This window comes from Mustela nigripes, chromosome 2, assembly GCF_022355385.1.
Source record: "Mustela nigripes isolate SB6536 chromosome 2, MUSNIG.SB6536, whole genome shotgun sequence".
Classification (NCBI taxonomy): domain Eukaryota; kingdom Metazoa; phylum Chordata; class Mammalia; order Carnivora; family Mustelidae; genus Mustela; species Mustela nigripes.
Genome location: NC_081558.1, coordinates 85,697,073 through 85,719,329, shown reverse-complemented (window position 1 = coordinate 85,719,329; position 22,257 = coordinate 85,697,073). Strand labels below are relative to the sequence as shown.

Sequence of the window (22,257 nt, the reverse complement as noted above, 5' to 3'; positions counted from 1 at the left end):
GTCAGAGAGAAAATTTGGTGATTGGCTGATCATTGAGTATGGCTGGGACTCTGGCTCCAGTGTCTATCAGCCACCATCATTCCTTTCTGGCGGCTTCAGCCTCCGACCCCATCTCAGGCAGCTACGGGCAGAGCCAGAAGGAACATGGTCGGGGCAGACTCTCAGCAGGAGCCACAGGGATCTGGCCCTGCTCTTAGCTCCATCTTTTAAAGATTATGTTCTGAGTCTAAGTAGGAACCTTAAATATTTTGACCTAAGGTTGTTAGAAGTCTTTCATGATGAAAACCAAATAGAATAAGTTATGAAATTCAAAACAGAATGTGTGAAACCAAATAGGGTTTGAGTTTTTCAACTGGAAACATTGTGAAGCCAGTTTCGTAGGAGTCTTCAAACCCAGATACCCTGTGGCGGTGGGCGGCAGTGTTTTAAATAGCCTTTGCTCTTTTGAAGTCTTTGAAGCAATGCGATGTGAACCCTGCTGCAGCAAACATCATCATCACCCCTTTCAGATTGTTCTTTATTCTTACTGGATGGTGCAGTCCCGAGACATGTCGGACACACAGTTTTAGATGCACAGAACAAAACAGAAGTAATGTGGATAAAGCCCAGCGGTTCCCCAACCCAGGCTGACAGCCTGTAGGAGTCCTTTGTGTCTCCCAGGCTAACAGCCCATCGCCTTGTCTGTCCGAGATACAGTTAATGACCTGTCTGAACTTGGGAAGCAGAAGATCCAACCAGATAAAGAGTTGTATTATTACCACAGTGATTATCCTCTACCATCTGGGGATTTCTGTTTTTAAATGCCCCATCGTCCTGTGGCCAGTCTGTATAGGCTGACATGGAAAGATTGCCAAGGCATGATTTTTGGTGAACAAAAAGAAAACCGAAGACTTTAATAGTTTGCTTGATTCCATTTCTGTAAAAGTAAAATAAAACACCTGTTCATAATACATATAAATGCAGAAGAAAATGCCTCCATCTTTGGGAGCCCCCTGTGAGGTAGAAGAGGTACTTTCACGTTTTATGCTCATTATATATTCACTCCGTCTGTTTCTTGAGCCCATGTGGTATGGCCGCTGCTGTTCTAGGCCTGAAGGGGGAGGGTTCAACAGTGGTCTGAAGATGTAAAAAACCCTGTTCTCGTGGAGCTCACATTTAATGGGAGAGACAGACAGTAAATAGCAGCAGAGAACATTACATGGTGGTACATATTATGGAGAAAGCAAGGCCAGGAAGGGACAAGGAGAGCTGTGGGCAGGATAGGCAGTTTTCATTTTGGAATGGTGGTTGGGTAGTCAAGGCCCGAAGAAGGTGAGAGAGGAAACTATGTTCCTTTCTGGGTAAAGGCCTGCCCTGCACAGGGAATGCTGAGTGAGCCCCCTTGAGGCTGGGCTGGAGAGGATTTACTGTGTGTAAGGAGCACTGTGGGGCCCAGCATCAGAGTGGCTGAGCAAACAAGGTGGGACCATCAAGGGGGTAAGAACAGCTCAAGGGCAGGACATAAGGGCTGTGGGAAAGGACTCTGACTCTCACTGTGTTATATGAAGAGTCACAGAAGGTAGGAGGAGGAGATGTTCTGACTGCGTGTAATTGTGTGTCTCTGGTTGTCATGTTGAGAAAAGAGAAGCAGGATGGCCAGTTGGAAGGGCATAATCATAAACTCAAACAAAAGTGACGGTGGCTCAGGCTACTGTTGTGGCAATGAGGGTGGGAAGAAGTGCCAAGAACCTGTATATGTATATATATGGATTGATGATAGAGGTAATAGGGGCTGCTGACAAGTGGGGTGAGGGATGCAGGAGAAGGAGAGGACTCAAAGATGGTAGTGGGGCCTTTGGTCCAAGTCATGGCAAGAACTGAGTTGTCTTAACCTAGGAAGAGTTGGTTAGAGAAACTGGTAGGATATCAGGAACTCAGTTTTGGACATGGGAAGTCTAAGAGGACATGCCAAGTGAGTATTTTGAACATAGACCCACTAATTTTTTATTAGTAAAAATACAAGAACAGAAATCAATGAAATTGAACTCAGGAAATTGATGGAAAAAATCAGCAGGACTAAAATCTGGCTCTTTGAAAAGATAATTAAAATCAGTGTGTCCTTAGCCAAGCTAACTAGGAAGGAAAAACAAAAGGAGGATGTAAGTTACAAATATCAAAAATGAAAGAACAGGCGTCAGTACAGATCCCATGGATATTAAAAGGATGACAAAGTAATAGGATAAACAACTCTTGTCCCACAAATTTGAAAAATTAGATGAAATAGACCAATTTCTTGAAAGGCACAGTCTACCAAAACTCACACAAGAAGAAATAGACCATTTGAATAGACCTATCCTCATTAAAGAAGTTGAATGAACAATTATCACCCTTTTAAGAAGATTTTCTCTATTTATTTGACAGAGAGAGTGGGAGAGCATAAGCAGGGAGAGCATTAGGCAGAGGGAAAGGGAGAAGCAGGGTCCCCACTGAGCAAGGAGCCCAACGGAGGACTCGATCCCAGGACCCTGGAATCATGACCCAACCCAAAAGCAGATACCCAACCGACTGAGCCACCCAGGTGCCCCTAAGTATAACCTTTTAAAACAGAAAGCACCAGTCACATGGGTTGACTGGTGAATTCTATCAAACATTTAAAGATGAAATGATACCAGTTTTTTGGTTTTTTTTACATTCTCTTCCAGAAAATAGAGGCAGAGGGAATACTTTCTGATACCTTCTATGTGGCCAGCATTATCCTAAAACCAAAACCAGACAAAGACATTATAAGAAAAGAAAACTACAGATCAGTATCTCTTATGAATATAGATGCAGAAATTCTCAATATTAAAAAGTTGAAGACAGCAATGTATAAAAAATTGTACACTATGTACAAATGAGGTTTATAAAGGTATGAAGGGTTGGTATAACAATTGAGAATCAACTAATGTAATCCATCACATCAACAGGATAAAGAAGAAGAATCACATGATCATCTCAGTAGATTGGAAAAAAGGCATTTGACAAAATCCAATACCCATTCATGATTTAAAAACAAAACAAAACAAAACAAAAAAACTTCTCAGGAAAGTAGAAATCGAGAATTTTCTCAACTTGGTAAAGAACGTCTAAAAAACACCTATAACTAGCATCATACTTGTGAGACTTCAAACCTTTCCCACTAAGATCTGGAATAAGGCAAGAATATCCCCTGACTCTACTATTTTTCCACAGTGTACTAGAAGTCCTAGTGGATGCAATGAGACAGGAAAGAGAGCTAAAAGGTGTGCATTGGGAAGGAAGACTGAAAACTGTCTTTGTTCACAGATGACATGATTATCTGTATAGAAATTCCAAAAGAAACTGACAAAAAACTCCTGGACCTAATAAGCAATTACAGTAAGGTTGCAAGAAATAAGGTTAGTGTGTAGAAGTCCATTACTTTCCTAGAAAATAACAAGGAATGAGGGTAATTTGACATTAAAAACATAATGCCAGTTATATTAGAGGACATGCCAAGTCCTCCAATTCCAAAAATGAAATACGTGGGTATAAATCTAACAAAATACGTGCAAGGTCTATATGAGGAAGACTATAAAACTCTGAGGAAATATATCAAAGATAAAATGAGTAAGTGGAGAGACATCTATTCCTGGTTAAAAAGACTCAGTATTTTCAAGATGTTGTTTCTTTCCAACTTGAGCTATAGATTCAACACAATCTCAATCAAAATTCTGTAAGGTTATTTTGTGGATATTGACAGATTGATTTTCCAGTTTACATGGAGAAGCAAAAGACCCAGAATAACCAACATAGTATAAAAGGAGAAAAACAAAGTCAGGGAACTGACACTACTTTGAGATTTATTATAAGGCTCCAGAAATCGAGACAGTGTGCTATTGGTGAAAGAATAGACAATTAGATCAGTGGAACAGAAAAAAGAGCTTAGAAATAGACCCATATAAATACACTCAACTGATTTTTGACTGAGGGCCAAAGGCAATACAATGGAGCAAAGATATTCTTTTCCACAACTGTCCTGAAACCACTGAACATCCACATGCAAAACTACAACAAAACAAAACCAAAAAAAACCCCAAGCCCCACAAATATATATAGAGATAGTTGGATAAATAGATAGACAGACAGACACAGACTTACACCCTGCATAAAAATTAACTTAAAACAGGTTATAGACTTAAATGTAAAATGGAAACTATAAGGCTCCTGGAAGATAATAAAGGAGAAAACTTAGATGACCTTGAGTACAGCGATGACTTTTTTAAATGTAACACCAACAACACAATCCATGAAAGAAAGAATTCATAAGACCAGACTTTATTAAAATTAAAAACCTCTGCTCTGCAGAAGATAAGAGAACAAGAAGAGAAGTTGCAGACTGGGAGAAAATACTCATAAAAGACACATCTGATGAATAGTTATTGCCCAAAATATACAAAGAACTCTTAAAATTCAACAATAAGAAAATGAACAGTCTGATTTACAAATGGGCAAAAGACCTGAGCAGACACTACCAATGCAGATACACAGATGGCAAGTAGATATGTGAAAAGTTATTCAACATTAAATATGAGAGCATTGTGAATTAAAGCAAAAATGAGACATCAGTATTTATCCATCAATGACCAAAATCTAAAACACTAACAGTATCAAATGCTGATAAGGGTGTGGAGCAGTAGGAACCATCATTCGTTGCTGGTGGGATGCAAAATGGCCCAGCCCTTGTGGAAGACAGTATGGCAGTTTCTTACAAAACCAAACATACTATTTGATGCATCAATCATGCTCCATTTGGTATCTACCAAAATGAATTGAAAAGTTACACCACACAAAACTCTGCACATGGATGCCTACAGCAACTGTATCCATAATTGCCAAACCTTGTCCTTCTGTAGGGGAATGGATGTACCTGTGGTACATCCAGCATTAAGAACAAATGAGCTATAAAGCCATAAAAAGCATGGAGGAAAGTTAAATGCATCATACAGAGGGAAGGAAACCCATCTGAAAAGGCTACATACATATGACATTCTGGAAAAGGCAAAACTATTGAGTTAGTACAAAGATCGGTGATTGCCCAGGTTTAGGGGGAAGGGAGAGATGAGTGGATGGAGCACAGAGAATATTTAGGGCAGTGAAACTTACTCTGTGTAATCCTATAGTGGTGGATACAGGTCATTACATATTTGTCCAAACCCGCAGAATGTACACCACCAAGAGTGAGCCCTAATGTAAACTGTGGACGTAGTGACAGTGATGTGCAGGGTAGGCTCATCAGTTATAACAAATGGACGCGCCATGGTGGGGCAGGCTGTCGGTAGCGGACGGGGTGGTGCCTCTTGTCGGGATGGGGCATATGGGAAATCTCGGTACTTACTGCTCAGTTCTGCTGTGAACCTGAGACTGCTCTAAAAAAAATAAAGTTATTAATTTTAAAAAATGTTTGTGATTTTAAAGCACAAATGGAATATCTAGTTATAGTCTATTAACCATAAATGTATGTAGCAATCCCATATGGGAGGGCAAATAAACTCTTTAACAAGAAATTACATTTTGGCCACAATATTCTGTATTTATATACAAAGGCCTTACTGCTTGTAAAATTTCAGTATGTGAATCCAGTGACTAGTAAAAATGAATTAAAAAATGAAGCTCCTTCAGTTAAACTAAGCAGCGGAGCATCTATTTATAGTTACTAATTAAAGGTCTTTGTAAAGTAGGAAAATCATGAACAGTAAGTGGTAAACAGCAAACCATTCTGTGGATTCTGGCCTCCGAGTCGCTTAAAATTACATTGTAATTTGGTCTCCCCAGAGACTGAGATTTGATTATAGTCCAGCTGCCTGCCAAGCCAAGTCCTATACCTGTTACCCTGGGCAGCTGGACCCCAGCTTTTGTTGTACAGGAGTAGTTTAATGGAGATGCACATTGGGAGGCCGTTAAAAAAAAAAACAAAAACAGAAAGGGAGGAAGAAAGACTCGTACCAAGCATGTATGACCAAAGAAAAAGCCAAACTATGGAGGGATAGTAAAGAGAATAATAGAATAAACTTAGAGCCTGAGAAGAGGAAAAAAATAGCAAACAAGAAAAATAAGAAGGGAAGGTAATAGAATAAGTAGAAAGACTATTCATGGAAGGCAGTTAAAAATAGGAAGGAAAAATAGAACCAAAGTTCTACCAAAGTGGGAACATTGCAATTTCCAGTGGAGCACCACATTGTCTCTCCTAACCAGTCATCTTAATGATTGGCTGATACATGGGCAGTTTCAACCCCCAGGGACATTTGACAACATCTGCAGACATTTTGGTTGTCACAGCTGAAGGTGTGCTACTGTTCTCTAGCGGATAAAGGCCAGGGATGCTGCTACCCAGCCTGAGATGCACAACAGAGCTGCCCACCACCTACCCCCCGCAAACCACCCAGCAAAAGAATGCTCTGGTCAAAATGTCAAGAGTGATAAGGCTGACGGACTCCCAGTGAAGACTCCCAGTCTTTCCCATTGTGTTTTGACCTGTATGTGGCTAGATGGCATATATGTCAAATTGGCCACACACTATGAAAGAAATTACAACTTGGCTAAGAAAGTTTATCCAAAGTAAAGAATCCTTTCCTTCCTTCCTTCTTTAGCAAGTAGTCAGTGAAAACTTGCTGTGTGCCTGTCTGCCAAAGCTTGCTTCCAAAGCACATCTTTATAAATGGAGACCAGACTCAGGGTGCTCAAGGGGCTAGGGATGGTGGGGGATGGGTGTGATGATAGAGTCATGGTATCAGGGCAATCTTTGTGGCAGCAGAGTAGCTCCGTGTGTTGGTTGTAGGGGTGGTTACATGAATCTGCCTTAGGATGAAGTGACACAGAGCTATACACATGCCTGGCATCTGTGCCAGCTGCCTGGTTTGGATACTGGACCATAGTTATGTAAGATGGAACCACTGGGAAAAATTTAAGAAAAAGTACAGAAGACCTCTTTGTACTATATTTGTATCCTTCTGTGAATTTATATTAATTTCAGAATGAAAAGCCAAAAATAAAGCAGATCTTAAAAGAGAAAAACCAAGATGGGCCAAACAAGTTAGCTAAAGATATATTTCTAACCAGGGTAGGCAGCTGTGGTCCACACACACCGAATCAGTTCAGACTGATAAATAGAAAGGACTGAAGACACAGCACACTCTTGGAGTTTGGTGGGGAAAACAATCTTGTTTTTTTATTAAAATTGACCTATTCAGATGCAGAGCCAGTATCAAATAACATGCCCTCATGCGGCATCAAAATGTTTCTGGTTCAGTGGAAGATCTATATTGTCAGACTGCAGGAAGAAGTCATGTCACACCTAACATTTAATTGCATATCTTGTTACAGGGACAAGCGGACCTTCTGAAATACGCTAAGAACGAGACTTTGGAGAACCTGAAACAAATCCATTATGCTGCTCTTTCATGTGGACTAAATAAACCAGGCACAGAAAATGCCGACGTTCAGAAGCCGCGCAGGAGCCTGGAAGTCATACCTGAAAAAGCAAATGATGAAACTGGAGATTGAAGGAATTTTCTAGAAACCATTATGGAGTTTATAACTCTAGGACCAATTGTAGTCAAATGGGACATTTGCTTTGCACTCACTAATGAAAATAATATTTGGGATTTTAAAGCACAACTGGAATAGCTAATTACAGTCTATTAAACTGTGAATGTATGTAGCAATTCTGCGTGTGAAGGCAAATAAACTCTTTAACAAGAAACTATATTCCTGGCCAAAATATGCTATATTTGTATACAAAGACATCATAACAGTTCCGGTGTGAACAACAGGACTATTCGCTCTAGTTCCATTGAGAAAAAAAATGTTTTCTCTGGCTGAAAACAATTTCTTGAGATGGAAATGGATTGTATTGTCAAAGTAGTATTTATTGGAGAGAAATCTAATCTACGCATTTTGTTTATAGATGATTGCCAGAGTCTCTGGGTTATAGATGATTTTGGTGGCGTGCCTGCTGAGCCAAAATTACTAGGGAGAATGTAAGTGGACAGATGCCCCAAGTCCCCAGGGGCCCTGGAGAGCCGTTGAGCACAAGGAGAACATGCAGGATGGAAGCCTCTGGCTGAAGACGCCCGCTGGGTAGCCACGCGATGTTAACGGCGACCGGTCTGGAAGCAACACATTGTAAATAGATTTTCATTGTATGAAGTAGTGTTCACATTAAAAAGATGTTTTATGATATTTCTCCAATAGCAGTTCCTGCCTTTCATGAAGTTTTAACTTTCAAAGTTTCTAGCTAAAACTATTCTACTCTCCAGAGTGGCTAGTTGTCAAACAGCTTTGTCAAAAGTGAGTTGCTTGTCTGGTGTTAACAGTTTTGCCTCGAGGAAGGTGTTCAGGACTCTGCCCTGTGTCAGCTGCGGGTGCCTGGGAACGGGGACGCCTTTCTCTGCCTCCTCCCTTTCTCATGGTCCTCAAACAGTGCGGTGAGGATGGCAGAGGCTGGAGCGCTCCTAGATGTCCTCCGCCAGCAGGGATCTTAAGCCAAGCCTTTATTTCCTAAATCAGTGACACTTTGTGCTATTTTTGAAGATACCAGACACTGCAGCCTAATTACCGCTTCCTCCAAACCCAGCTTGCTTTCAGATTTTGGAAGAGTAAAAGCTATCTAAATCTTCAGCAACTCTTCTTGCTTTGTCCATTTTCTTTTCGGTGGCTCAGGTCTGGGTGGCAGATTAAGTACGAGGAACCTGCTATGTCCTGGGTGGCAGATTAAGTACTAGGAAGATGCTCGGGCCAATATATTTGATTTATTTCTGCCCAGACTCCTAAACATCCTCCTAAAAAGCACTTTCTCTGCTCAGCTCCTGTCATTTGCATTCTAATAGCGTGCCTAAGTTAAGGTAAGCATCTCCACTGGCTCTCCCTAGATGTAATTCCAGTTAGAAAATTAAACCTGTTACCTGAGTAATAGCAGGGCTCCCTGCACGCCCCAGCAAGCAGTTGGCTGGTAGCTTTGGCTCTTAGCTCAGATAGGAACTCTACCCAGAAAAAAGGAAAGGGAAAAGAGCAAAGAATTAAAAGTAGTTTCATAGAAGGAAAAATAATGTATAATTTAGACTAATGTTAGCAATCCTTGAATTTAGCTGGCAAATATATAGCAATATCCAAGTTAAGGTGAAAACCAGAAACAATTAAAAAATAACTTTTAAAATATAATGATATTGGAGCAAGTGCCACATTTACAGTGGTGGCCAGCGTTGTGGAAGATATGACTTGAATGAGTGAGAGCAAGGCACCTGTGGTTCACTGCAGTTCTTTAGGTCACAGTCAGCACTTTAGGAAATCTGAGAGGATTGCCTCTGACACTGTTTCCCAGATGCAGGAGTTGCAGACAAGAATGATGCAAAGTCTTATAGGGCATTGTTGGCCGTACACCCAGCCCTGGCTTTGCTCCACCTTTCCTTGATTTAAAAAAAAAAAAAAAAAGGGAAGCCTTCTTTTGACCCATCTTTTCGAAGGAATTAACCACATGATGGGAAAAAGGAGACACTCTGGTTGAGGACTTGCTCCCAAAGCTGCCCCTTTGCTCCTCCTGGCTCTCTAGCCCACCACCCCCCCTCCCCGTGAGGCCCCCACCCTTCAGTCAAGATGGTGGCTCCAACCCGGAGCACACGTTCCTGGCGAACTGAGCTTCTTACTCCTTCCATCCGCATTCAGACTGAAACAGGAACTGTCTGTCACATGGCCTAGGGCCAAGGTTATGATTTATGACCTTCGTAAGCATTTTTGTTCTATAAAGGACTAACTGGGCTGCTCCGTATTGAACCAGTGGGGGCTTTATTCTAACCCCACTGGTCAAACAAAAGAGAGTCATGCTCCTGAGTTTATAAATTGTGGCAACAGCGGGGTGACATGCCAGCTCCCCATGTCATCTACATTCCTTAAATGGGGGGACACCCCCCTGGTAAGTCTCTTATTGTAAATACAAATAATGCCCTTTAGTTTGACTAATGGATACATTAGTCCTACTGTCCACACGGGCTGTGTGTCATCTCCTGAGGCACAGATTATGGCAAGTGCCCGGTCGGTTCAGAGGGAAAGGAGATGCCCCACAGGCAACAGGCAGGCAGAATGGAATGCCAGGTTCCCAGCAGCTGTGGACCACCGTCCACAGAGGAGATCCCAAGGCCTCTGCTTGTCCAATGGATCCTCTCTGCTACCTGAGCCATTGTAAGTATTGATCTTTTCGCTGCTTTCAGCAGCTGCAGCTTCTGAACAGTTGGAATGAAAGCCTCGAAGCCCCAGATGTTCACCCTTCCATCTCAGGGTGCACGTGGCTGGGGATCTGGGCCTAGGGAGAGTTCCTCCCCAGCTGGCTGGCCCGCGCCCTAGGGAGGATGCTCTCTACCTCCACGTCCTCACCACATGGCCTCATTTGGTATATTAAATACTTTGCACTGAATCTTTAGTCAAGGATTGAAACAATATAATGCAAATTTGAACCCAGTAAACAGCATCGCTCCCCTCAGTGTCACCCACTGAGTGCAAAAGCCCAGGCTCAATTTCTTTCTACCGTGTTCAGTAGGTGCTCACGTCTGAGCTAGGCTTTCATCTGAGCAGACACTTCTACCGCAAATTGGAAGACTCTTCTGTTTGTTATGTTTGACAGTGGAACCCTTTGTTGGGGTGGTATGCCAATGGCTGTGTTTGGGGACTTTGCATATGTCATTTCATCCCCTCAACAGCTGGCAAGGTATTTATCCAGTATTACAGGTGACGAAACGATGACTTTAGCCAAGGTCATAGACTGCTCAAGCCGGATGTGAACCCAGATGTGCCTGCTCTGAAGTCTGTCCCCAAGCACTCTTCTGAATGCCAAATATATATTTCTCCGCTAAACTACAAGGTATGTACTAGGTCATAAAGAATAATGAGGTAATTGGCATTTTATTCCTCGTTCACACTGAAAATGAGCTCCCTAGAAACCACTGAGATTTACTCTCTGTTCTATTGAGCACATTTTAGACACTAGGGATCACCATGAACAAAAGCAGACCTGGTCCCAACCCCTGTGGAGCTCACAATTTGGTTCTGAGGAGCAGGAGACATTAATCCAAATAATTACAAAGATAAGATATAATTAGAACTCTGTTGAGGGCAATGAAGGGGCTCCCTAGGCTCACATCCTAGCTGCGTACTGAGGGGAAGTGTTCTCAACCTCCTTTGCTTCTGTAACTCAAGGATTGGTGGTGGTGGGGTGGGGGGTGGATTCTGCTTTCCCACACAGGATTCTTGCGAGGACTGAATAAGATGGTGTTTATAAGGTGCCTGGCTTATGGTGGACCCTTATTATTACCAGTAGTTATTCTTGAAAGGCAGAGCCATGAGAATATATACAGGGGCCTTACCCTCTTGAGAAGATGAACTCACTGTCTTTTGCTCTAAAACGCCACCCTCAGAACCACAAAAGGTTCTGGGCGTTGGCTGGGCTCACTTCAGTGGTTCTTACCTGGGGTCTGTCACTCAGTTGCTGCCAGATGTCAGCCGGGGCCGCAGTCACCCAGCTGGCTACACATTCAAGATGGCTCCCTCACAGGGCTCCGGGCAGGGCACTGGGCAGGGCGCTGGGCTGGGCTGTCAACCGGAACATCTACATGTGGTCTCTCCATGTGACTTGGACTTCCTATAGCAGGGCACTGGGTTCTAAGAGTGAATGTTCCGGAAGACCCATAAGGAAGCCCCAGGTCTTTTTGAGACATCTTGAGCCCATCTTTCTGACAATACAACATTCTCCTGTATTCTCTTGTTCAGATAGCTCACTAAGTCTTCCCAGGTTCAGGGGGCTGGAGAAATGAACTCCTTCTCTTGTGAGGGTTGTGGCAAGGTCACGCTGCAGAAGAGGATATGGGATAGGAGATATTAGGACCACTTTTGGAAGATACAAACTGCCACAGAAGATTCCCTGAGAAAGTGGTATTTTAGCTGGGATCTGAAGGCAACAATGGTCAGGAGAGGGTGAAGCACTTCAAGCAATTAGGCAAGGAGCCCGGCATGTTGTAAAAGCCAGCAATAGGAGGAAAGCTGGCATGTTTGAGGACCCAAGGAAGCAGGGTGATACTGGGGTGCAGACAATGAGAGGGGGATGAGTGGTGAGGGTGCTGCATGGAGTCCATCATGAAGGCCTCTATAGGCCTTGTCAGGGATTTTGGTCTTCTTTTCCTAAAAAGCTGGGGCCAAACACTTAGTTTTATGTATATTTAATCTACCTTTTATTGGTAGATTTATTTAATTGCAAAAGAAATATATGCTCCTTGTTACCAAAAAGATCAAACGCTAAAGAATGTAAATTAAAAAGTGCCCCTGCCGGGACACCTGGGTGGCTCAGTTGGTTGAGCCTTCAGCTCAGGTCATCATCCCGGCGTCATGGGATCGAGTCCCACATCGGGCTCCTTGCTCCGCAGAGAGCCTGCTTCTCCCTCTGACTCTGCCTGCCACTCTGTCTGCCTGTGCTCGCTCTCGCTCGCACTCTCTCTCTGACAAATAAATAAATAAAATCTTAAAAAAAAAAATAAAAATAAAATTAAAAAAGTGCCCCTGCCTCTCATACCGTCCATCTCCTGTTTCCCATGGGAAATGGGTTCGGCCAGCTCCTCCTCACATGGGGATGCTCAGAGGACACCAGCAAATGCTGTCTTTCTCTCTCTCAGAAGTTCCCACTTTCACTGTTGAGAAAAGATAGAACTTTCTTTAAGGATCACAGAAATCGAAGAACTGAGTATTTAAGAAGTAAAGCTATGGCCTGGAGAGTGATGAATAGCAATTTGATTTTATGAACTACAATAATTTGCATTTTATCAAAGCCACAGATGTGAGGTAGAAAAGAAATTAACAACTTCTGTGAAATAGGACTTAGAATTTATAAAAACAAATGTCTTCCCTTTAAAAAGATTTTTTTAGGGACAGCTGGGTGGCTCAGTCAGTTGAGTGTCTGCTTTCAGTCATGATCCCAGTGTCATAGGATAGAGCCCCTCATCAGGCTCTTACTCAGCAGGGAGCCTGCTTCTTCCGCTGCCTGCTGCTCCCCTTGCTTGTTCTCTCTCTCTCTTTCTGACAAATAAATACATAAAATCTTTAAAAAATAATAAAATTGCTTTTTACTCTGAACCAAAAGTCACAAAAATTCTTCGGGAATGGATTGTTGTGGCCATTGAGGTTGATTATAGGTTGAGATGAGCATTCTGGACGCATAGTAAAATATGATTTGAATAATGAATTGTCAAAGCATTCAGTAGGTATAATATGAAGAATAAAACCCCCCCTTGAATTTCCCCCTAGCCCCAGGGCTAAGCACTTGTCATGCTTAATCATTTCTGGTTTTGATTCTTCAATAATTGTCTCCCAAACTCTAGACCAATGTTGTCCAAAACACTTTCTAAGATGATGGAAACATCTCTATCTGTGCTATCTAATGCAATAGCCACTGGCTGCATGTGGCTATAAATTTAAATTTTAATTAATAAAAACTCAATAAAATAAAAACATTGCATCCTCAGTCACCCTAGCAACATTTCGGTCATTCCACTGTCACATGTGGCTAGCGGCTACCATAACGGACAGTGTGGCTGTAGAGATTATGCTCATCCCTGTGCTTCTGCTTTATCAACTTTTAAAGATCTGTTACTTTACATGAAGGAAAATAAAAATTCAGCTCACTTCACTGCTTCTTCTCTTTTCCCTCCCTTCATTCCCAAGCCCTGCTAGGAACATTTTAGCTTTAGTGCTATTGCTTCGTCATGATAGCTTTTAGCAGTATATTTTATACTGCTTCTCGGTACATCCATTGTTGATTATCATGCTTCGCCCCACCACCTTGGTAGGTCAGGATATTAGAGCTCTTCCCTGTTTCCCTCCAAGACGCCTGCACTCAGAGCTACCAACCAGCACAGGGCTGTGTGTCCCATTGTCAAGGTCTCTGGATAGCATTACATTCTATTCTGGAACTGTAACCTTCCTATGCTTTCTTTCAGATTGGTTCTAAAATTAAATAACCAGCCTTTATAATGTTATAATTTCTTAAGAATTAATTTTTTATGGAAATAGTGTGACTCAACTTTCCTAGAAGGAGACCTGTGGGATCCCAGGCCACCAAATCTGTACCATTTCAGGTGAATGGAACCAACTTCCACTGTCAGCCAAGACAGAGTAATGGGGAACAGATTTTCCTTCCTGCGTAAAACAACCCAAATCCAGGAAACAATGGTTTTCAAGACACTGGACCTCGAGCTTAGAAAGACAGTGATATCTTAGAGAAAGAAGCAGGTGGAGGGCACTGTGATTATCTTGAGAAAGCTTGCTGGCCCTGTGCCAGGAGAGGAAGCAAGGTAGAGCCGAGAAGCCACCCTTCCCTCACCCCCAAGTCCAGGAAGTGGGGCTGAGAGACCAGGGAGTCTCATCAAGCTGGCTAGAGTTCGTGGGACAGGGTGCTGGAGGGGAGAGAGCCTCACAGACAGAGAACAGACACCTGCAGACGATCAGTGTTCAGCACAGTGCCCATTAGCACAAATGAGGACGTTCCCGAAGGCAGGAGAACCACTGTCATTAGGAGAGCATTTCTCAAACTTTTAAGATTATCAGCCCCTTAACGAATCATCTTAGACATTTTTAACAATCAGTCTCTCCCATGAAATTTAATACCATACATAGAAATATATCTGCATAGCTATTTATTGTATGCATATTGTACTTTATATAATTATGTATTATATGCATATGTGTGTGTGTGTGTGTGTGTGTGTGCGTGTATTTGTATGCACTAGAGAGTTACACGGCTTGCAAAGAAGTAGAAAGTTATGATCTATATGAGGAGAAAAATCCATGAATCCATGAACGAAAACCAACCTAGAACAGATGTTGGGATTAGCGGACAAAAGTATTAAAACACTTATTTCAGATGTTCTTTACGTTCAGAAAATCAAGCAGTGCATGGATCATATACAAAAGACAAAGACTGGACTTCTGGTGATGGAAACATCAGTGTGTGAGTGAAAGCTACAATGGCTGGGATTAATGGCAGATTAGACTTTTCAAAAGAAAAAAATGAGTGCACTTAAAAACATCATAATAGAAACTCTCCAATATAAAACACACAGAAGGGGAAAAAAAGAACAAGGCAAACAAATGAACAGAGCATCAGTGAGTTGTGGGACAACTGCAGGTGGTTTAATATGTGTCATTGGGGAGTGCCCAAAGGCGAGGAGAAAGTGGGAAGAACCCCAAAAGACACTGAAAATATAACAAACATTGTGTACAATTGACAAGCGCTTTAAGTCCGCAGACGCAGGAATCTCAGCAAACCCCAAGCACAGAACACATGAAGAAAACTACACTAGGGAACATCAAAATCAGAGTGCTCGAAGCCCACAGTGATAAAGGGGAACATCTGAAAAGCAACCGGAGAGAAAAAGACATTCTACATGGAAGAACAAAAATGAGGGTGACAGCAGATTCGGCAGGTGGCAGGAGTGCAGGTGAGAAGTCAGGGAGCAACATCTGTAAATGACTGACTAACAGAAAAGAAGCCATCTCCCTCGATTCCTATGCCCGCAAAAACATCTTCCAAAAAAGGCAAAATAAAACTTTTTTCATGTGTACAAAAGCTAAAGCAATTCTTACCAACAGGCCCACTACAAGACATAACATTTTTTTTAACATTTTATTTATTTATTTATTTATTTGAGAGAGCAAGAGAGAGAACGGGGGAGGGAGAGGGCTGAGGGAGACAGAGGCAGAAATCTCCAGCAGACTCTGCACTGAGGTTGGAGCCTGATGTGGGGCTTGATCCCACGACTCTGAGATCATGGCCTAAGCTGAAACCAAGAGTCAGATGCCTAATTGACTCATCCACCCAGGTGCCCCAAGACATCACTTTTTAAGAAAGTTCTCGGGAAGAAGAAAATGATAGCAGACGGAATTATGGATCTGTACAAAGGGATGAAGAGTTTGGGAAATGGGAACTGTGTATATAAATAGATAAGATATTTTTCTTATTTAAATCTCTTTAAGAGGATCTTTGACTGTTCCAAAAATAATGTTGGAATATTATGTAAATGGAAAACACATAACAACAAAAGCCCAAGATCCTCAAGGTGAGAAATAGAAGTATATCACTGTGAGGTTTTTGAGCTTTGTGTGAAGTGATAAGACATCACTTCAAAGTGCAGTGTTGTGAGTAAAGACATACGCTCTAACCCCTAGGAAACCACCAGAAGAACAAAACAAAGGTATAGCTCATAATTCAACAAAGGAGGTGAACCGGAGTAGTAAACACTCTAAAGAAAAAGGGGGAAAGGACACATAGATGGGGCAAATAGAACACAACAGGCAGAATCAAATACAAAAATCCGATAAATCTGACTTTAAAATTAGTTTCTTTTTCTTTTCTTTTCTTTCTTTTTTTTTTTTTTTTTTTTTTTTGAGATGCTGCTGAGAAAACTGAAAGTCAGGCTGGAATAAGTATTTTTAACACTATACTTGAAGAAGAACTTGTTTCCAGAATATGTAAAGAACTCTTACAACTCAGTAGTCAGAAAGCAAGCAATATAATAAAAAATCATAGGTAAAGAAATATTGACAAAAGAAAATATAATGGCCAAAAAGCTTAAGAATTATATTCAGTATCATTAGTTGTTAGGGAAATGCAAATGGAAACCACAATCAGATAGCATACCGCACCTGCGACAATGATTAAAATTTAAAATATTGACAATACTGCACTCTTTGACGAGAATATGGAACAATTCTAATTCTCATACATTGTCAAAACGCAAAATGGTGCACCTATTTTGGAAAACAGGTGGATGTTTGCTATAGTTAAAATTACACTTAATTTATGAACAAATAATTCTGATCCTAGAGTTTCTGCAGAGAAATGAAAACTTCATCCTCTGTGAGATTTGTATAAGATTATTGACAACAGCTTTACTCATAATATTCAAAACTTTAAACTGCCCAAATGATCATCAGCAAGAAGATGGATAAACAAAATTGTGCTGTATTCATGTGATTTAATACTTCTCAACTCTAGAGAACAGACTGCTGGTGGCCGCCACAAACGTGGATCACTGTAAAAACCCTCGTGCTGAGTGCATAAAGCCAGACAATGAAGAATGCCTGCCCTGTGCTCCTAGGGAACTCTGGAACAGGCGAAGCTGGACTCGACCGTAGAAATGGTTTTGCAGGGCTTTGTCCGCCAAGGAACCCTCAGGAGGGACGCAGATATGACATGGATGCGAATCTACCTCTAGATCAATTGTAGTTACGCTGGTCTTTGTTACAACATACCAGCCGCCTGTCAAAAACTCGCTGAGTTGGGGCACCCGGGTGGCTCAGTGGGTTAAGCCTCTGCCTTCGGCTCAGGTCATGATCTTAGGGTCCTGGGATCGAGCCCCACATTGGACTCTCTGCTCCGCGGGGAGCCTGCTTCCTCCTCTCTCTCTGCCTCTCTGCCTACTTCTGATCTCTGTCAAATAAATAAAATAATGTTTAAAAGAAAAAAACTCGCTGAGTTGTATATTTGAAATCTGAATATTTTTTTGTATAGAACTTATATTTCAATAAAGTTGAGGTTACATTTTTAAAAGGAGATTGTAAGTTAAAGACCAGCAGAAAAACAATTGGGAAAAGAAGTGGGAAGAGGGAACATGATACTATTTCGTATTTTTCCTTTATCAGTAAAATCCTTTCTGTTTCTTAATTATATAATTTTTTTTACACATTATTTTCTTTTGAAGGCTTTTTTTTTACCCCTCTGAGTCTTCTGATTTCTTGTTTTTAATTTGGACTAACTGCTTTCCAGAACTGCTGCACAGATTCAATTCTGAGATTTATTTTATTTAGTATGGTGCTGACCTAGTTTTACTATATAAACTGGATCCTGGATCCTATGTGTTGTTGGGGTTGAGGGGGTGGGAGTAGTCTTTGCTTTTTGCTCAGGATGCCTGTGAGTAATTCTTTCAGAGAATGTTTATGGACAGCAGATTTTCTGAGTCTGTCCACGTTCAAAAATTCTTCATCTTGCTCCCATATTTCAATTAGCAACAATCACGCCTTGGATAAACCTCATAGGCTACGATATTGCCACTGCGCAAAGCTTGCTCCCATATTTGATGGCAAGTTTGACTGGGTGTCTAATCCAAGGCTCTAAACCATTTCTCTCAGAACTTTGAAGTATGACTACATTTTCCTCCAGTGCTGGGATTGTTTCTGAGCAACAGACCATTCTGATTCTTATTCTGATTCTTTTGTGGGTAACCAGTTTCATTTTCTTGGGAACTTAGGGATCTGTTCTCTATTTTTGGTGTTCTAAAATGTTGTGGTGAAGTATATATAACTTTACTCACTCATTCAACAGACACTTATTGTAGATACTGATTTCAGGGAAGCCTGAGAGCTAGAAATAGAACAATAACTTCCCCATTCTCATGGAGGTTACATTCTGGTGTGGGAAAGAGATGATAAAATATAAACAAGTACATGAGATCCCTGCAGATTGATAAGTACTAGGAAGAAAATAAAAGAGGAATGGGGTTATAAGGAGCACGTTAGCTGAACCGGTCAAGGGAGCCTCTCTGAGGAGGTAGCATTGGGCACAGGCCTCAGTAATGAGGAGCCCTGGGTTGATCTGGGAAAGAACATTACAAGAAAGGGAACACGACAGCACCTGGGTGGCTCAGTTGATTAAGCGTCTGCCTTGGGCTCAGGTCATGATCCTGGAGTCCTGGGATCAAGCCCCGAGTTGGGCTCTCTGCTCAGCGGGGACTCTGCTTCTCCCTCTGCCTCTGCCCCTCCTCCCTGCTTCTGCTCTCTCATGCTCTCTCTGTCAAATAAATAAATGAAGTCTTAAAAACAAAAAACAAAACACACTCCCAAAGGGCCGAGGTGGGAATGGGCAGGGAGCAGGAAGATCAGTCGGGAAGCCGTTACTATGAACCAGGGAGGCAGTGAAGGTTGGGAACAGAGTGTAGCAGTAGAGATGGGGAGACATCGTCGGTCTGGGCTCTTAATTGGATGTGGCAGGAGAGAACCCGAAAGCAGGAATGACTCGAGTTTTCATCCGGGCATCTAGGAGAATGGTGTGCCTTTAACTGAGAGAGGGAGACACAGGGAGCAGCAGGTTTGGAGGAGAAAATCACATCTAAGCCAAGATGCCCAAGAGACTGTCAGAGTCCAGTGTCTGTGCCAGATATCTGGGGCAGGTGAGGGAAGCAGATGCAAGAGTCTCCTGCGTGCAGGTGCTGTGCGGTGTCCTGCATGAGACCTGACGGGACCTTCCGTTCTGAAGTCCTTGTGTGAATTGTGCATCTTCGAGTCTGGACCTTTTTCTCCTGCTATTTCTGTATTATAACCTGAACATTCTGCCTGCCCTTTCTTTCCAGAATTCCTATTAGGTGGATGTTTCATTCCGTGGATCAATCCTCATTTTGTTATTTTCCTTTGTTTTATTCATCTGTTTGCACTTTTATTTTTAAGATTTTATTTATTTATTTGACAGAGAGAGAGAGAGCACAAGTAGGCAGAGAGGCAGGCAGAGAGAGAGAGGATGAAGCAGGCTCCCCATTGAACAGAGAGCCCGATTCAGGGCTCCATCCCAGGACTGTGGGATCATGACCTGAGCGGAAGGCATAGGCTTTAACCCACTGAGCCACCCCCCGGAGCCCCCACCTGTTTGCACTTTTGTTCTGTGTCTTTCTTGCCTCTTTTGTCTGGCTGTCATATTAATCCAGATGATGTTGGCTTTTTAAAAAAAAAATTATATATATATATATATATATATATATATATATATATATCTCCAAGACCTCTTTGTTGTTTTCTGATGGTTGTCTCTTCTTTCGGGCCATCTGTTCTTGTTTCATGACCAGAATCAGGACCCTATTTAGACCTTTTGTAAGTGTGTTTCTTTTCCCTGTGTTATATTCTATGTGGTCAGCTGTCCTGTTTATTTCTCTTAGACCTTCTCTCTCTTTTTTTTTTTAAAGATTTTATTTATTTATTTGACAGACAGAGATCACAAGTAGGCAGAGAGGCAGGCATAGAGAGAGAGGAGGAAGCAGGCTCTCTGTGGAGCAGAGAGCATGTTGCGGGGCTCAATGCCAGCTCATGACCTGAGCTGAAAGCAGAGGCTTTAACCCACTGAGCTACCCAGGTGCCCTGCACCTTCTCTTTTGTACTCTGCTTTTCATCAATTGTCAGGAGGGCTGTAGTGCTCAGTTCCTGTTTATGAATGAAACACTGCTGGACTGGTCAACATGGCTGGGAGGGTTTCTGCGCTTGGGTGTTCTCTTGTCTTCCCCTGAGGGGGACTCCCAGAGAGGGTGGAGCGTGCCTGTTGGCAGGCTTCGCGGCAGTCTATAAGCAGGAACTGCCAGTCAAGCTGTTATCTTAAATGCTTGTAAATTGAGGGTAGCGTAAACTCTTTGGACAAATTACATTATAAACTAGAAAAGAAGTGGCGGACATAAGTTACCCCTCTCTGAAAACACAGGCAAGTATTACCAATTAATCCCACCTCTTACTGAGTCTTGATTGATGAATGATGCCTGCTCTGTGTGTGGGAGGAGGGGCTCAGAGCAGACGGCTCTTCTGTGTGCTTCCCGCTTCAGACCACACCACGATCAAAGCATTAGAGCTTGGGAGTTTGTAGTTCCGACGCAGTCTGGAGGAGATGCTCAGAAACTGGTCTGGGGGCCTTTACAATCATCATTCTATTCAGTGATCAGTCACAGTTAGATGTACATAGATTTACTTTGGTCTCTGTTGCCAGAATGCTGAAAGTAGGGCTGACCTGAGAGGAAACCCAGTTGCGTATAAAGTAGCTGCGTACGTTAGTCCTAAAGTGCATGTGCATTGATTAGGGGAGCGATGGTGTCCCAAGCTAGATGCAAGTTATTTTTGGAATATACATACCTCTGTTAATTCCACAGACACAGTTAACCAGAGTGCACTGTGTCCGGTGGTATTTTTAATGGCTGATATGAAAGACGCATATTTACGGACTCTGCTAAAGAACACAAACTGGATGTTGTCTTGAGCAACTTGGAAAGACAGATTGGAATGGTTTAGAAAGGATGCCAGAGTAAAAGTAGCAGCACATGTTGTAGCCACAGGGAAAAATTCAGAGGAATGAAGGCAGGGAGGACAGAATTCAAATGCAAGGTGGGCTAGGTCGCCTGCATGCAAGGTTAGTGGGGCTCCCACTAGGAAGTTATAGTGATTCAGTCCCAGTTTCATGAGGCTCAATGTTAATCAGAAATATGAAAGAGAAACGTGATGATGGGATAAATGATGATCTGAAGAGGGAAATGGGCCAGAGCTATAACCATAAGTGTTTCCAGAAGCCAGAGCCAGGCTGGTGGTATAAATGCATGAAATAGCTGGGAGGGCAGTAGGGAGTAGTGAAGCCTGCAGCTAAGTGGAAAGTTAATATCACCTCTGCAGACACTCTAATTCCGATTCACTGCCACCACCAACATACCGGCCAGGCATACAGAAATTTCTCAGAACTCACAGAAGACTGTATTTGTGGCATCACAGGCAGTCAGCATCCCCAGTCCCTAGAACTGTTGCATCAGTAACGGTCGGGGTAGTCGGCCACCCCTGGGATGCCTGTGGGTTGTGATAGTGCACCTAGTTACCCAGCCACGGCTGTTTCACAGTGCTTCCTATCTACTTCAAAGTTACCTTCGGTGTAGAGAGCACTATCACCAGAATCTCCACTTAATTTGCAGAGACATAGAGGAGAAGGAAAAGAATTGCCCTGATTGGGGTGTGGTTGGGATGGAGAATCTTCTTGCAGCTTTCCTCCCGCATCTGCTGTTGGCTCATGGCGTTCACTAGGAACATGAATATTCATGTGACTATAATATGAATGCTGATTAAATGAAAAAGGCAAATTGAGGTCACATTCACAAGATTTGGGGGAGCTCATGACACTTGAGTCTTGGCATTTTATAATCTCAGGAGGAATCTATCAGGGATGAAAATGCGTCTCCATTAGGCTTGGGTAAAGGAATTGGTTGGCACAGTAGTATTTCAGATGTGGCCACGGCTCTTGCGTTCATCAAATCCAGTATGTTTTCAAAATGCAGAAACTGAGGCCAGAGATGTTAAGAGATTATCCAAGGCCACAGAACTTGCCAGGGTCAGATGTCAGACCAGACCCTGGGAGCTCTGGTTCCAAACACAATTCCCTTTCAATTCTGTTCCTATAATTTTGTTGAA

The 22,257-nt window shown here is 42.3% G+C and overlaps 1 protein-coding gene and 1 pseudogene across 1 annotated transcript in view; one reads left to right on the top strand and one right to left on the bottom strand.

Moving 5' to 3' along the window:
- The window catches only part of PLCL2 (phospholipase C like 2), a 190,759-nt gene extending 182,533 nt beyond the window's left edge, over positions 1 to 8,226 (top strand). The window contains exon 6 of the mRNA XM_059390876.1: positions 7,360 to 8,226. Within this exon, the coding sequence (XP_059246859.1) occupies positions 7,360 to 7,539 (180 nt within the window). The 3' untranslated portion in view covers positions 7,540 to 8,226. The remainder of the gene's footprint in view (positions 1 to 7,359) is intronic.
- A 9,794-nt stretch (positions 8,227 to 18,020) lies between these two features.
- Positions 18,021 to 18,129, bottom strand: LOC132012617 (U4 spliceosomal RNA; annotated as a pseudogene).
- Positions 18,130 to 22,257: the final 4,128 nt, after the last annotated feature.